The sequence below is a fragment of the Oryza brachyantha genome, chromosome 7, assembly GCF_000231095.2.
Source record: "Oryza brachyantha chromosome 7, ObraRS2, whole genome shotgun sequence".
Classification (NCBI taxonomy): domain Eukaryota; kingdom Viridiplantae; phylum Streptophyta; class Magnoliopsida; order Poales; family Poaceae; genus Oryza; species Oryza brachyantha.
In genome coordinates this window covers 2,020,659-2,034,029 of record NC_023169.2, presented here as the reverse complement: position 1 = coordinate 2,034,029, position 13,371 = coordinate 2,020,659, and the positions used below count along the sequence as shown (strand labels likewise).

Genomic DNA, 13,371 nt, shown 5'->3' with positions numbered 1-13,371 from the left:
TTTTTTTGGATTCAGAGACTTTTTTTTAGTCCCTTGTCACATCGAATGTTTAGATGTTAATTATGAGTATTAAATATAGACGGATAACAAAACTAATTGCATAAATAAATGCTATTTCATTAGACAAATTTTTAAGCCTAATTAAGTCATGATTAGCAAATGTTTACCGTAGCATCACATTCACTAATCATGGACTAATTAGGCTTAATAGATTTATCACGCGAAATAGTCTAGAGTATGAGGTGGATTTTATTAATAGTATATATTTAATACTTCTAATTAGTGTCTAAATATTCGATGCGACAGAAAATTTTAAAAAAAAATTAAAAAGTCACGGGAAACCCCAACACCCCTGAACCTGCATTACATGTTTCTCTCCACGGCTCCATGCCTCCACGCTAGCAAATTCGTTTGACCGATAGTTTTATGGGCCACATGTTCCATTCTTTTCTCTTAATTCACTTCCTCAAATTCACATACGTAATTAAGTCTCTAGCTGTACGCTTTATGGTCCAGCTATTACGTATTTATCTCTCATCACTCCCTTTTATACCAGTGGCAGTAAGTTTGTATAGCTATTAATTTTATGGACCACCCATTCTAGTGAGTGGCAAGTAGTTATAGAGAAGACTGCATTCACTCCTCTCTTCGCGAACCGCACCGTCAGTCATATGACAACATGCCATATATACCTGACATCTTATTTGAAAAACTTATAAAAACATTAAAAAATAGTCATATTTTATCATCTATTAATAATAAAAAACTAATCATATTTTTTTTAAAAATAATAGATGATCAAACGCTAAATATAAACATTATAAAATTACACTTATTACATGACAAAGAGTACTGATCTTGCTTAGATTTATACAAATAATATAATAAACGTAGATGTATATATAAATCATATACGTTGATCACTAAATTAATCTAAAAAATAAAAAGCATTAATATGGAAGAGATCAAGAGAGAAGCACCAGCCGTCGTCCATTGCACTATTGCAGCTGGCCGTGAAAGTGAAACGGCAATGTTGTACCCTAGTGCCGGCCGAGACGGCACCTACCCCACCACAGGACGCCCGTCTCGCACCTCCACCTCCACCTCCACGCCATGCGCCTATATCACGTCACACCTGCCACTCTCCAGTGCTCCACCTCGCCGTCGATCTCCATCCACCTTCGATCGCCATGGCTCCCGAGGCACCGGCACCGGCGGCGGCGGAGCGCGTGGTGGTCGACGAGTGCCGCGGCGTGCTGTTCGTGTACAGCGACGGCGCCGTGGAGCGGAAGGCCGGTCCGGGGTTCGCGACGCCGGTGCGGGACGACGGCACGGTGGAGTGGAAGGACGCGACGTTCGACGCGGCGCGCGGGCTGGGCGTCCGGCTGTACCGGCCGCGGGAGCGCGCCGCCGGCGGGGAGCGGAGGGGGCTGCCGGTGTTCTTTTACTGGCACGGCGGCGGGTTCTGCATCGGGTTGCGCACGTGGCCTAACTGCCAGAACTACTGCCTCCGGCTGGCGGCGGAGCTGGGCGCCGTTGTCGTCGCGCCCGACTACCGCCTCGCGCCGGAGCACCGCCTCCCCGCGGCGTTCGAGGACGCCGAGGCGGCCCTGCTCTGGCTCGCGTCGCAGGCGGGGCCGGGCGGCGACCCGTGGGTCTCCGAGGCGGCTGACTTTGGGCGGGTGTTCGTCTCCGGCGACTCGGCGGGAGGCACCATCGCGCACCACCTCGCCGTGCGGTTCGGCTCCGCCGCCGGGCGCGCCGAGCTGGAGCCCGCCCGCGTCGTCGGCTACGTCCAGCTCATGCCCTTCTTCGGTGGGGTGGAGCGGACGCCGTCCGAGGCGGAGTGCCCCGACGATGCGTTCCTCAACCGCCCGCTCAACGACCGCTACTGGCGGCTCTCCCTGCCGGCGGGCGCCACGGCGGACCACCCGTTCTCCAACCCGTTCGGGCCTGGGAGCCCCGACCTCGCCGCGGCGGAGTTCGTGCCGACGCTGGTGGTGGTCGGCGGCCGCGACCTCCTCCGGGACCGCGCCGTGGACTACGCGGCGAGGCTGAGGGCGATGGGGAAGCCCGTGGAGGCGCTGGAGTTCGAAGGGCAGCAGCACGGCTTCTTCACCATCGACCCCTGGTCCACCGCCTCCGGCGACCTCATGCGCGCCGTCAAGCGCTTCGTCGACACCGACGGCGGCCTCCGCCTCGGCTGATCAGGCGGCCGCCGCGCGTGTCTCCCGTGCGTCTCGCCTGCTCCTCCTCTCTCGCGTGTCTTAGCTAATTAATAATATAATAATATAATAATAAATCGGTTCGAATTTCGAAATGTTGAAATTTCATTTCATTTATCAAAAATTCAAAATCCAGACAGAAGATAAGATCCATGGTCCGTATGAACTATAATGGTTTGTTTTTTTGTTTGAATTAGTCTATGCAGTTTCACTTTCAGCTTGATTTGGTAGGGCTTCGCGAGTATTCGTTTATGAGTACTCCGTATTACTTTGAGATCAAGTACAAGTTGATGACCTAAGCTGATCTGGGCCGTCCATCAAATGTCTGATGAGCCTTTTCTAATTCGGCCTGATTACGAGCGCCGTGACAAGGCCCAATATTTGATGCTGGAGATACATTGCACCATGCTGGCATGCTCAATCCAACTGGATAGAAATAACACCCTGTTTCTTTTAGGTTAAGATTATTATAATCTAGATTATTGAATCAAATTATTATAAGCTAGATTGTTATAATCTGAAGTAGAATAAACTGTGAGTTGTTTCTTTCCTAGATTATTAGAGCCTAGATTATTGGGTTTGAAAGTCTAAAGAGGGAGTGGGGTGGCATGGTGGGTAATTTTTCACCTAATTATCTGGAAAAAGCTCATCTAAACGAGCTTATCAGATTATAATAAGTTACTTTAATAAGTTATTTATTTTTTCAGCTTACTCCCAATAATTTGGATTATAATAATTCCAAGTTGAAAGAAATAGAGCCTAAGTTCACTTTGACTCGCTCAAAAGTTGTCCAAATCTAATACATAACTATAAACCGTAAAACTGGATACTTCAACTCCAAGCTATTAAAACCGGTGTATTTTGACTCCCGTGACGGTTTTGGAGTACAGTTTCGCTGACATGGTGCTTACTGGCAGGTGGGGCCCACATGTCATCCTCTCTATTTCTTCTTCCCTCTTTCTCCATTATCTCTTTCTCCCTCCTTCGTTGGAGCAATGACAGGGCGTGGTAGTTGCAGACACAAGTGGGGCCGAAGTGGTGGCCATGACGGAGGAGGCGATCACACTCCCATTTTTGCATGTGGGTGATCGTCTGCTCCTTCTCCATCACGCTCACCTCGACGTCAGACAAAACCACACAAAAGCCCATACCGCCGACCGCCACCGTACGTTGCGCCGGTCAGCCATGCAGCTTGAGTTCCAATGAGGTTAGGGCATGCACAGTGCGGTGACCTAACGAGTGGTCTTGTTAGGCCACGTTGGAGATTCTCTTTCTGCTCGTATCAACTCATGCCCCTACAGAGCTCCTCGTCGCCTTTGCAGGGCACGCTTGCCTTGTTAGGGAGCACAAGAGGGTAGAGCAGAGCCGGTGAGGGGAGAGCCATGTTGACGTAATCCAGTGGAGGAGATATCCGAGGTCCAGTCTAATATCAGACGCCCCCACCGTAAATTATTTGGTTTTGCGAATTTCTCCACACCCAAATTATGATTTCAGATTTGTTTCGAGTCATCCGACAAAAATGTAATCTTTGCTTTTATGAAGAAAAAGAGAGCAGCGAGTAATGCCATAGAGGCGCCCCAAAAACATGGCCACCAGGCACCAACCACTTGCGAGCTAAGTCTGTATGTCAGCTCTATTTCACATGTAAAACGGCCTTCTCTTTCTCCTCTTGAGCGTGTGGTAAGAGGATATACTAATACTAGTGTATATACATACCACTTACTAGCTAAGTTTGTATGTTAGTCTGTTGGATAGTATCCCCTCCTTCCCAAAATAATTAAGTTTATTTTCAGTTTTATACGATGTTTGACTCTTTATTTTGTCTGAATTTTTTTTGCGATTATATTTTTATTATTATAAGATGATCAAAATATGAACAATACTTTATTTGTGACTAATTTTTAAAAATTTTTAAATAAGACGAATGGTCAATCTCTGACGCAGAAATCAAAAAATAAAGTTTTTTTTTATGAAGGCAGTAGGCTGAGAAGACGAGGCAGTGGGCGATGCAAACTGATCTCTAATCAGGAGAAAAAAAAATGACTGCAATAGTGATGAAGTAGATTATAACCGATAAGTCCTTTGTTTCACCTTACCGGTGCTAGCTTTCGACCGTTGTGCACAAACATAGCACATGCATGCCCCCGGTGTGTGCAGCCAACTTCATGAACCACAATGTATCGTCCGTGAATCTCGTATCCTCCGTTTCAGATCATAAAACTTTCTGAATTTATCTAATTTTACCCATGTATCTATTTATATGTTTTTGATATATGTCTAGATTTATCAGTACACTAATAAATCTAAGCAAGATAAAAAAAATCTTACAATCTCAAGCAGAAGAAATATATAATATAGCTTGGGTTACCTGGATGCAGCCATGCAGGCCGCACACAGGCAGTCGGCAAAAAAGTTGATTGTTGTACTTTTTAGGAAAAAATCAAATGATATATTTATAAACGATAAAATAATTTATAAATAAAATTTGTATACATGTGTTTTTAGCGATCTAAAACTAAAGCTGTAAAATAAACATCAATAAAAAACCTTAGAATTAACTTTAAAATTAAAGTTGAAAAATTTAAAATTTAAGTTGTAAATATATAAGTGGAAGTGAAAAGACATGGTACCAATGGAAGCAAGCCTAGTTCACATCAAATTGATTCTATCTCCTATGGAGCGGCGGCTCTAGGTATCTACTCTGATATCATATTGATAATGGAGTGCGAAGATACACTGTGTAACTAGATGATCGCGTTAAGCCTCGGAAGATTTGTATAAATAGTTACGTGAGTAAATATAAAGGACTGAACAAATCAATAGTATCCTAATTTGCCTATAACTAACATATAAGTCTTTCGTATAATTGGAAAAAAGAAACAGACTGGCTGTTCGATTGCATATTTCTATTATGCAAACTGTCCCTTTATAGTATCATACTTGCTCCGTCCCTAAATATTCGACGTCATTGACTTTTTTATACACGTTTGTCTTATTCAAAATTTTTTATAAAATATGTAAAGCTATATATATATATGTATAAAAGTATATTTAACAATAAATGAAATGATATAAAAATAATTAATAATTATGTCAATTTTTTGAATAAAACGAATAGTCAAACGTATATAAAAAAGTCAACGGCGTCAAACGTTTAGGAACGGAGGGAGTATATCTGTAAGAGTTTAAGTAGTCTATTTTTGATAAGTAATTGTCCCAAGAGTACCGATATGCGAATATGTGATGTGTGGGGCTTAATTACAAGGTCCTGAATCCATAATAAACAAGCAAGGTTTTTTTTTTCTCTCATCACCTTTTCTCCTTTTTGCCTTACCATTGCTTTATTGATGAAGATTCTAGAATGGTTAAAAGAGTGAGACATGCCGTCATATTCTCTGAATGTCTAATTCACTATGCTCTTCAGATTTTTGTTCTGCCTTCAACCAAAAGATCATGCTTATTATCACACATGGCTTGAAATCTTTTGCTGACCAATGGGACTTCTGGTTGTCAAATCTCAGTGGAATAAATCCTGCGAGAAGGAAACCTTATCTCATTCAATCTTTTTCATTCTGATATCTGGATTTAGACATCACAGCGGATATATTCTACCTGATGGGTCCTGATCCATCGCCCAAGGATCCATTCGGTTTTGTGATCATCTGATCATCTCATGATCCATCTGCCATTTTTATCTCTTGGATAAGTTCATGACGTTTCTTCTTCCTTCCATCTCTGTCAACTGTAATAACAGCCACAGGACCAGTCCAGTTTTTGATATCAGTTGATCCAGACGTGTGAAAGAAATGTCGCTCTGAACTATCTCTTCCTTAAGTACCCTCTCCATCCATCTCAAAATAAATTTATTTTTCAGTTTTTAAATATAATGTTTGACTTTTGTCTTATTTAAGTTTTTTTATGATTGATTTTTTTTATTATTAGATGATAAAATATAAATAGTACTTTACGTGTGACTATTTTTTAAGTTTTTAAATATTTTTTTTAAAAATAAGACGGATGATCAAACGCTGGACACAAGAAAAAAATGATTTTAAGACAGAGATGGTAGTAGCTAGTTCCATAATGCTAGATTTCTTAAAGTATGAAAGTGTTTTTTTTCCAGTGTGCCATCATTCATGAATTGATCTTCCAGCACATGTGTTTGATGCAAATCTTTAATAATTCAAAGTCTTAATCCATTCAATTTTCCAAGACTTTATATTGTTGTCAGTTGTCACCGGATTTCAATGAAAGATTTGGCTCTTGTAATTAATTAAGAAAGAGATACCTCTGACGATCAACTTTTTTTTTCTGTCACGGGATCTCTACTCTGACCAAATTAGCCAGTAGAGCATTGGCTTCTTTGTGAATTTCTGAAGATCAGGTTGAACTGAACATTCAGTCCCCTGTGCCACATTCATAAGAGCCTACAGGGTTGCTTGCTTGAAACAGTTGCAGAGGTGTAATCTCTACATATATATATCTTTGTCTGTGATGTGTACTATTGAACTGAAATTTTGTGATATTTCAACTCGATTTATAGTTGTTTATGTATCAACTATACTGTTAACTTCACAATAAATATGGCAAGCAGTCAAGCACCACCATTTTGACAGAATCTCCTGGCCTCCTTCCAAAAAATAGTTGCTTGTTTCTAAGGGAGATGTCATTGCAAAAGAAGTCAGAGGATTGTTTAATACCAAGTACAGTACAGTACAGTGCAGTGCAGTACATACATACACACATATAAATTGTCACCATGATTGGGGATAGCAAGAACATGCAGGTCCATGTTGGATGGATAAATCCAATGACTGGTGAGTAATACCAAGCTAGGCAAAGAAAAGGTTAGTAAGTTAATGAGCTGAGTTCAGCTAATTAACCTGCTTCACCATATGCCACCTAATGCCACACCACACTCCACTACATATAGGACTTGTTTAGTTGCCAACAATTTTTTTGATAAAAGGATCACGTCGAACGTTTGATCAGATATCGGAATAGGTTTCAGACACAAATGAAAAAACAAATTTCACAGCTTGCTTGGAAACCGCGAGACGAACCTTTTGAGCCTAATTAATCCATAATTAGCACATGTTGGTTAGTGTAGCACTTATGGCTAATCATGCACTAATTAGACTCAAAAGATTCGTCTCACTGTTTCCCCATAACTGTACAATTAGTTTTTATTTCATTTATGTTTAATGCTTTATTTAAGTGTTTAAAGATTCTATGTGATGTTTTTGGAACACACAGAACATACTCAATCATGCATCATCAAATCAAAGCTAAAGATGAAATGATATAATTCTATGCACCTACACAAAGTGCTTAGTTACTTACATGATCAGTCCACTAATGGTGGCCACTAATTAACCAATGTGAGTGTACGTGCCACTAGTAACACGCCAGCTGCCATGGACTGACGCAACTCCCATGTGTCTCTGCAACTCAACGTTGCTATCAAACTAAAGAGAATTTGAGTATGCTATTCTGATGGACAGGATGCAGTTTGCCAATCAGCCAACTCACAGGTTGGCCATTGTTAATCAAAAACAAGCAAAAGGTGATGGGGGCCATAGCCTCTGTTTGACCAGTCATACACTTAATTATCTATACTACTTTAAATGTCTCTAATAGTGGTGACAGTGAATCTGTCACCCCACTGTTTTTTATAGTTATTTTGTAAATTAGCATATCGTATTTCCTAATACTATGGAATAGTCCATATTCAGTTTAAACAAGTGATATTACTATAGTTGTTATAATATTTTATAATATATTTCACTAGCAAAACATGTGTATTTTGCTAGTGCTGATAAAAACAACTAAACAAGGACTATCACCACAAAATAAAACGTAGAAAACAACTAAACAAGGACTATCACCACAAAATAAAACGTTAGCAAATCACAGCCACTTTTAATGGCACAGCCTTTTGTTGCTCAATTGTGAAAGCATCTATAGTAACAAGCTTGGTTATATCACTTTTAATGGCTCAAGAACCTACAGTTAAAAAAAAAATATGTAGATCAAAATTTGCACCGACTGGCCTCCTACATCTTTGAAATTAAGAACATCTTTACATTGAATGAATAGGAAATGGCTTTAAACTTTCGAGATTTCGAGAGGACATTTAATCGTTTCTTGTACATAATCTAAATAGTTATAAACAAGAAAGACTAATAAAAAATATATTACCCTATAACCATGCAAGTTCAAAGTTGACTTTTATATATTACAACAGAAGTATTTGAAGTTTTTTTTTTTGGTTTTTGTTACAATTTATAGATCTCAAATTTAAGTTTGTATATTTCTGGAGTGATATAACACATATGCCCCCATCCATATTTTAATAAATAATGTCGTTGACTTTTGAGTAAACACTTGATTATTTGTTTCATTTAAAATTTTATGTAAATATAAATTCAATCACAATAAAATAAATGGTAATTACATAAGTTTTTAAATAAGACAAATGACTAAACACACAAAAAAAATCAATGACATCATCTATTAAAATACAGACATAGAATTAATCTATCGTGTTAATTTTTTATTTTCTTGTACCTATTTAAATGATATTTAAACAATAAGAAAATATTGCACCGATAGTTTAAAACCCATTCACGAATGAACGTAAGACCTCCGTCCGAAAATATAAGGACTTCTAAATTATTTAGCATATACTAAGAATATATCAAAAGATTTTTTAGTTACTTCAGTAGTCAATTTTAAATTGATTATATTCTCTTTCTAAATATCTGATTTGTTTTGAAATTATTGGAATAATTAAAGTCATAGTAACCAATACTTATATAATGACAAAATATTTAAATCCTTGAATACTTTTATTTTGAAATGGAGGAGTAAGTACTTTACAAATCTTCGTGCCTTAAGGAGATCATCACTGGACTACCTATCTGCACACAACGAACCTGGACATATACCGCCATCTGAAGTGAGCTGTTCGTCTTTTCGCATCATCCTAATCTTTCAGATAAATTGGCCCGGGCATGTAACTCAAAATATTAATTGATTTGATGCTTTTTTAAGAGGATATAATCTTAGAAATTTTCACAGCGGCTGCTCTAGAGACCCAGTGCAGCATAATTGACAGTCTTAAATATAAGAAATGCACCGTTGCTTTAAGGTTTGCGAGTTTTCACCACGGCTGCTATTAACACCCACATCATGCTTGATAGAGTCTCCGGTATATGAAAGTTCACCATTGTTTAAGGTTTATGTGACAACACGTCATCTCTATAAAGAGAGTAGTGGTGATCGTGAATCTGTCATCTAGTCAACCACCAACTCCCTCTTATTTTTTAAAATGAAAAATAACCAAGACCTATATATTGAACCACTTTTATTAACTCTATTTTCATAACATTCTAATGATATTTTTAATAAAATCTCGTTGCAACGTATGGACAATATTCTAGTAATTCATAAATAACCAGAGTATTTCAGTGCACTACCTTTTATCACCCTAGCTACTTTAGCTTTGATTGGTTGGTTAAAACTCAACTTGCGCAAGTCACCCTTTGCTATCAAGTACTAACCACTACTACCTTTTAATTTGGACACTTATGGGAAAAAACATAGCAAAGTTGGAAGATTATATTTGTTTGGATAAAAAGGCATTTCAGGGCATTAACATTGGACACATCTTACATCCGCGACGATTTCTTTTAAAGAGCACAATCGGATATGCACCCACGGATCAGCTAGCCATCTGACCACATAACAGCTTTCTAGTACTTAATGATCTGTTTTACCCTCGTTTTTAATAAATCATGATGTTAATTATTATGGTATATATTTGATTACTCATTTTGTTTAAGAATTTTATACGTAAAATTATAAGTTATGTTCATGATGCCTTTGTTTTTTTAAGGATTATGCCACTAATTTTTGACACACATTCAATTATTTATTTTTATTAAAATCATAATTGTTATTTGTTAATTTTTAATAAAAAAATGATTATACGTGCCTCCGAAAATTAACAACACCATCTATCAGAAAAAAAAAGAAACATGGAGTAGTTAACCCGTAAATGATACTTCCATGTAGAAAATAGAGAAACCGAAACTTGGAAAATTGTAAGGATGTCATTATAATTTTACAAAATTGAAGATATATCATCCTAACTCATATGTTATTGACTTATGTGGGTCCTACATGTCATTAAGATATCAATGACATATCTCTAACTTTGCAAAAGTATAGTGGCACATTTGGAAATTTCCCGATATAAAACCCCTAAAGAAAATAAATGTAAACCTATCCAATTAAGAGCAAACCCCTAAAGAAAATAAATGTAAACCTATCCAATTAAGAGCAGGTACATTGTGTGGCTATATAAGTGGAGGTGGCTTTGCAGTGTGATTTAGGCTCATTACATTCTTGCTAGCTCAAGAGTCGTTTGGACCAGCCTGTGGACACAAACATGCCAACCATGCCAGCCGTCGTGGCTGCCGCCGGCGCCGCCACCCCGTGCGCCAACGTCGTCGAGGACCTCGCCGGCTTCCTCCGCGTCCTCAGCGACGGCACCATCCTCCGGTCGCCGGCGGGACCGGTGTTCTGCCCGTCCACCTTCCCCGGCGAGCACCCGTCCGTGGAATGGAGGGAGGCCGTCTACGACAAGGCCAAGAACCTCCATGTCCGCATGTACAAGCCGTCGCCGGCATCCGCCGCCGGCGACGGTGGCGAGAATGGCGGCAGGAAGCTACCGGTGCTCGTCTACTTCCACGGCGGCGGCTTCTGCCTCGGCTCGTGCACGTGGGCCAACGTCCACTCGTTCTGCCTCCGCCTCGCCGCCGACGCCGGTGCTGTCGTACTCTCCGCCGGGTACCGCCTCGCCCCCGAGCACCGCCTCCCCGCGGCGGTCGACGATGCGGCGGGTTTCCTCCACTGGCTCCGGGAACAGTCCGTGGACGCCGCTGGAGGCGGCGACGGCGGATGGCTCATCGAGGCCGCCGACTTCGGCCGCGTGTTCGTCACCGGCGACTCGGCCGGCGGCACCATAGCGCACCACCTCGCCGTGCGCGCCGGCACGGCCGCGTCCAATCTCGCCGGCGCCGGCGAGCCCGGAGACCCCGTCACCATCCAAGGCTACGTCCTGCTAATGCCGTTCTTCGGCGGCGTCCGCCGAACGCCGTCGGAGGCGGAGTGCCCCGCCGACGTGTTCCTCAACCTGGACCTGTTTGACCGGTTCTGGCGTCTCTCGCTGCCGGCGGGCGCCACGAGGGACCACCCGATGGCGAACCCGTTCGGCCCGGACAGCCCCGCGCTGGACGGCGTCGACTTCCGCCCCGTCCTCGTCGTCGCCGGCGGCCTCGACATGCTGCGCGACCGCGCCGTGGACTACGCCGAGCGGCTGTCCGCCATGGGCAAGCCGGTGCAGCTCGCCGAGTTCGCCGGCGAGCACCACGGGTTCTTCACGCTGGGCCCGGGCTCCGACGCCACCGGCGAGCTGATCGCCGTCCTGACACGCTTCATATCCACCACCACGACACAGTAGGTAATCATCTCATGGAGAGTTCGTGCCATCTCCATCGCCACCATCTTCTTTCGTTCTACTACTAGCTTTTGGTGGAGTGCGACGTGAGGGAGGGGGTGTTCGTCACGTGTCAGTGGATGTTGATGTGATGCGTGTTGTCATCGGACATGGGTGGAGTAAAATGAGCCGGACGAACAGTAGTCTGATCCTTGGAGGATCTGCAGTTCTTTCTGCATGCACGCACTGATGCTGCTGCAGAGTGTTGCTTTCGGTGGTATACATGATGTTGCCAAAAAGAATTTGGTTAATGTGTATGCTTGTGTGTATGGTAAGGCTATGCAGGATATATGCAGCTATGTGGTTAATTTGTTGTTTCGGATTCATGTCAAAGATTGCTTTCTGCTCCATTCGTTTTATAAAATGTATAGATATTTATCTAATCCTTGGTAGCTATATTTTAGATTGAATCGTGTCTCGTGACCATGTTCTTTTTGGCGAGGTTAGAACATCCACAGTAAATCAGCTATCTCATACTTCAATCGGAACTAGAGGGTGAAGAGTAAAATTTAAGCTCTAGCAGAGCATTCCACCATATCTTCTATTTTTTTAATGTCACCCATATTAGAAGAGAGAATTTATATTTAGATGTTCTCTCTATCCTCTAAAGAGATACAGAGGATATTATATATGGAGGATCCACTAAATAAAAAAGATATAAAAGATAAAACTGTTTTAGGTTGGCATTGCTTAGCGTCTTAGGCATAATGATGCAAGCCCCTCTTATAAGAGGTACGAGATGCCCCCACGTAGACTAAGACAACTCTACCTGTTTTATGCACAGTAGTTTCAAGAGTTAGTTTTATGTAATCTTCACATATAAATAGTATATCAAAGTAATTTATAATGGAAATATATGGTGGCACATTGTTATTCCGTGACATGAGTGAACCAAGCTGAATCCGTCCTCTAAATTATCAAAATTTGAATATCATTCAGTGCATCAAACTAAGCACATACGTTTTCAAAAGCTTTTTGGCTCTATCGAAAAATAGGAGCTCTGCAATAAGCCAGGGTCAACATTTCAAGACGAAAATTAGACTGTAGTAAGTGAACAACTCGAGGATTTCTATGAGAATACGTTAACTTATATAGAACTCATATATCTCAAAAGAGACCCTGTGAAGGACCATATATCCATTTTAAAATATAATTATCTATGCCTTTGTAGTTAAAATTTAAATATAGCTATAATTTAGTACTACCTCCATCTCAGTATATATGAGATTCTGACTATTCACTTATAACTTTTAATCATTTGTCTTATTCAAAAATTTAGTGCAAATATAAAAAATTATAAGTAATAGTTAAACTACTTTTAGTAATAAAGAAAATAATAAACAAAATAAATAATATTTTCAAATTTTTTGAATAAGACGAGTGGTCAAACATTTCAAATAGAAAGTCAAAATCCCTTATAATATGGGACGAGTGATCAAACATTACCAAGAGAGCATTAGGAAGAAAAGTCAATGAAGATTAAAAAAAACAGGAGATAGATAATCCCAGCCACTAGAGTCAAGCTAGATGAAAGAAGCTACTCAAAAGGCTTATTTATCAACATAAGCATCTCCCTTTTTG

The 13,371-nt window shown here is 40.9% G+C and overlaps 2 protein-coding genes across 2 annotated transcripts; both read left to right on the top strand.

Moving 5' to 3' along the window:
• The first annotated feature begins 1,069 nt into the window (after window positions 1-1,069).
• On the top strand, window positions 1,070-2,660 carry LOC121054952 (probable carboxylesterase 15). The gene has a single exon (XM_040526133.1). It carries the CDS (start codon window positions 1,191-1,193, stop codon window positions 2,205-2,207), a length of 1,017 nt encoding a protein of 338 aa, XP_040382067.1. The 5' UTR covers window positions 1,070-1,190; the 3' UTR covers window positions 2,208-2,660.
• Window positions 2,661-10,621: 7,961 nt separating this feature from the next.
• Window positions 10,622-12,108, top strand: LOC121054948 (probable carboxylesterase 15). The gene has a single exon (XM_040526100.1). It carries the CDS (start codon window positions 10,681-10,683, stop codon window positions 11,752-11,754), a length of 1,074 nt encoding a protein of 357 aa, XP_040382034.1. The 5' UTR covers window positions 10,622-10,680; the 3' UTR covers window positions 11,755-12,108.
• The last annotated feature ends 1,263 nt before the right edge of the window (window positions 12,109-13,371 follow it).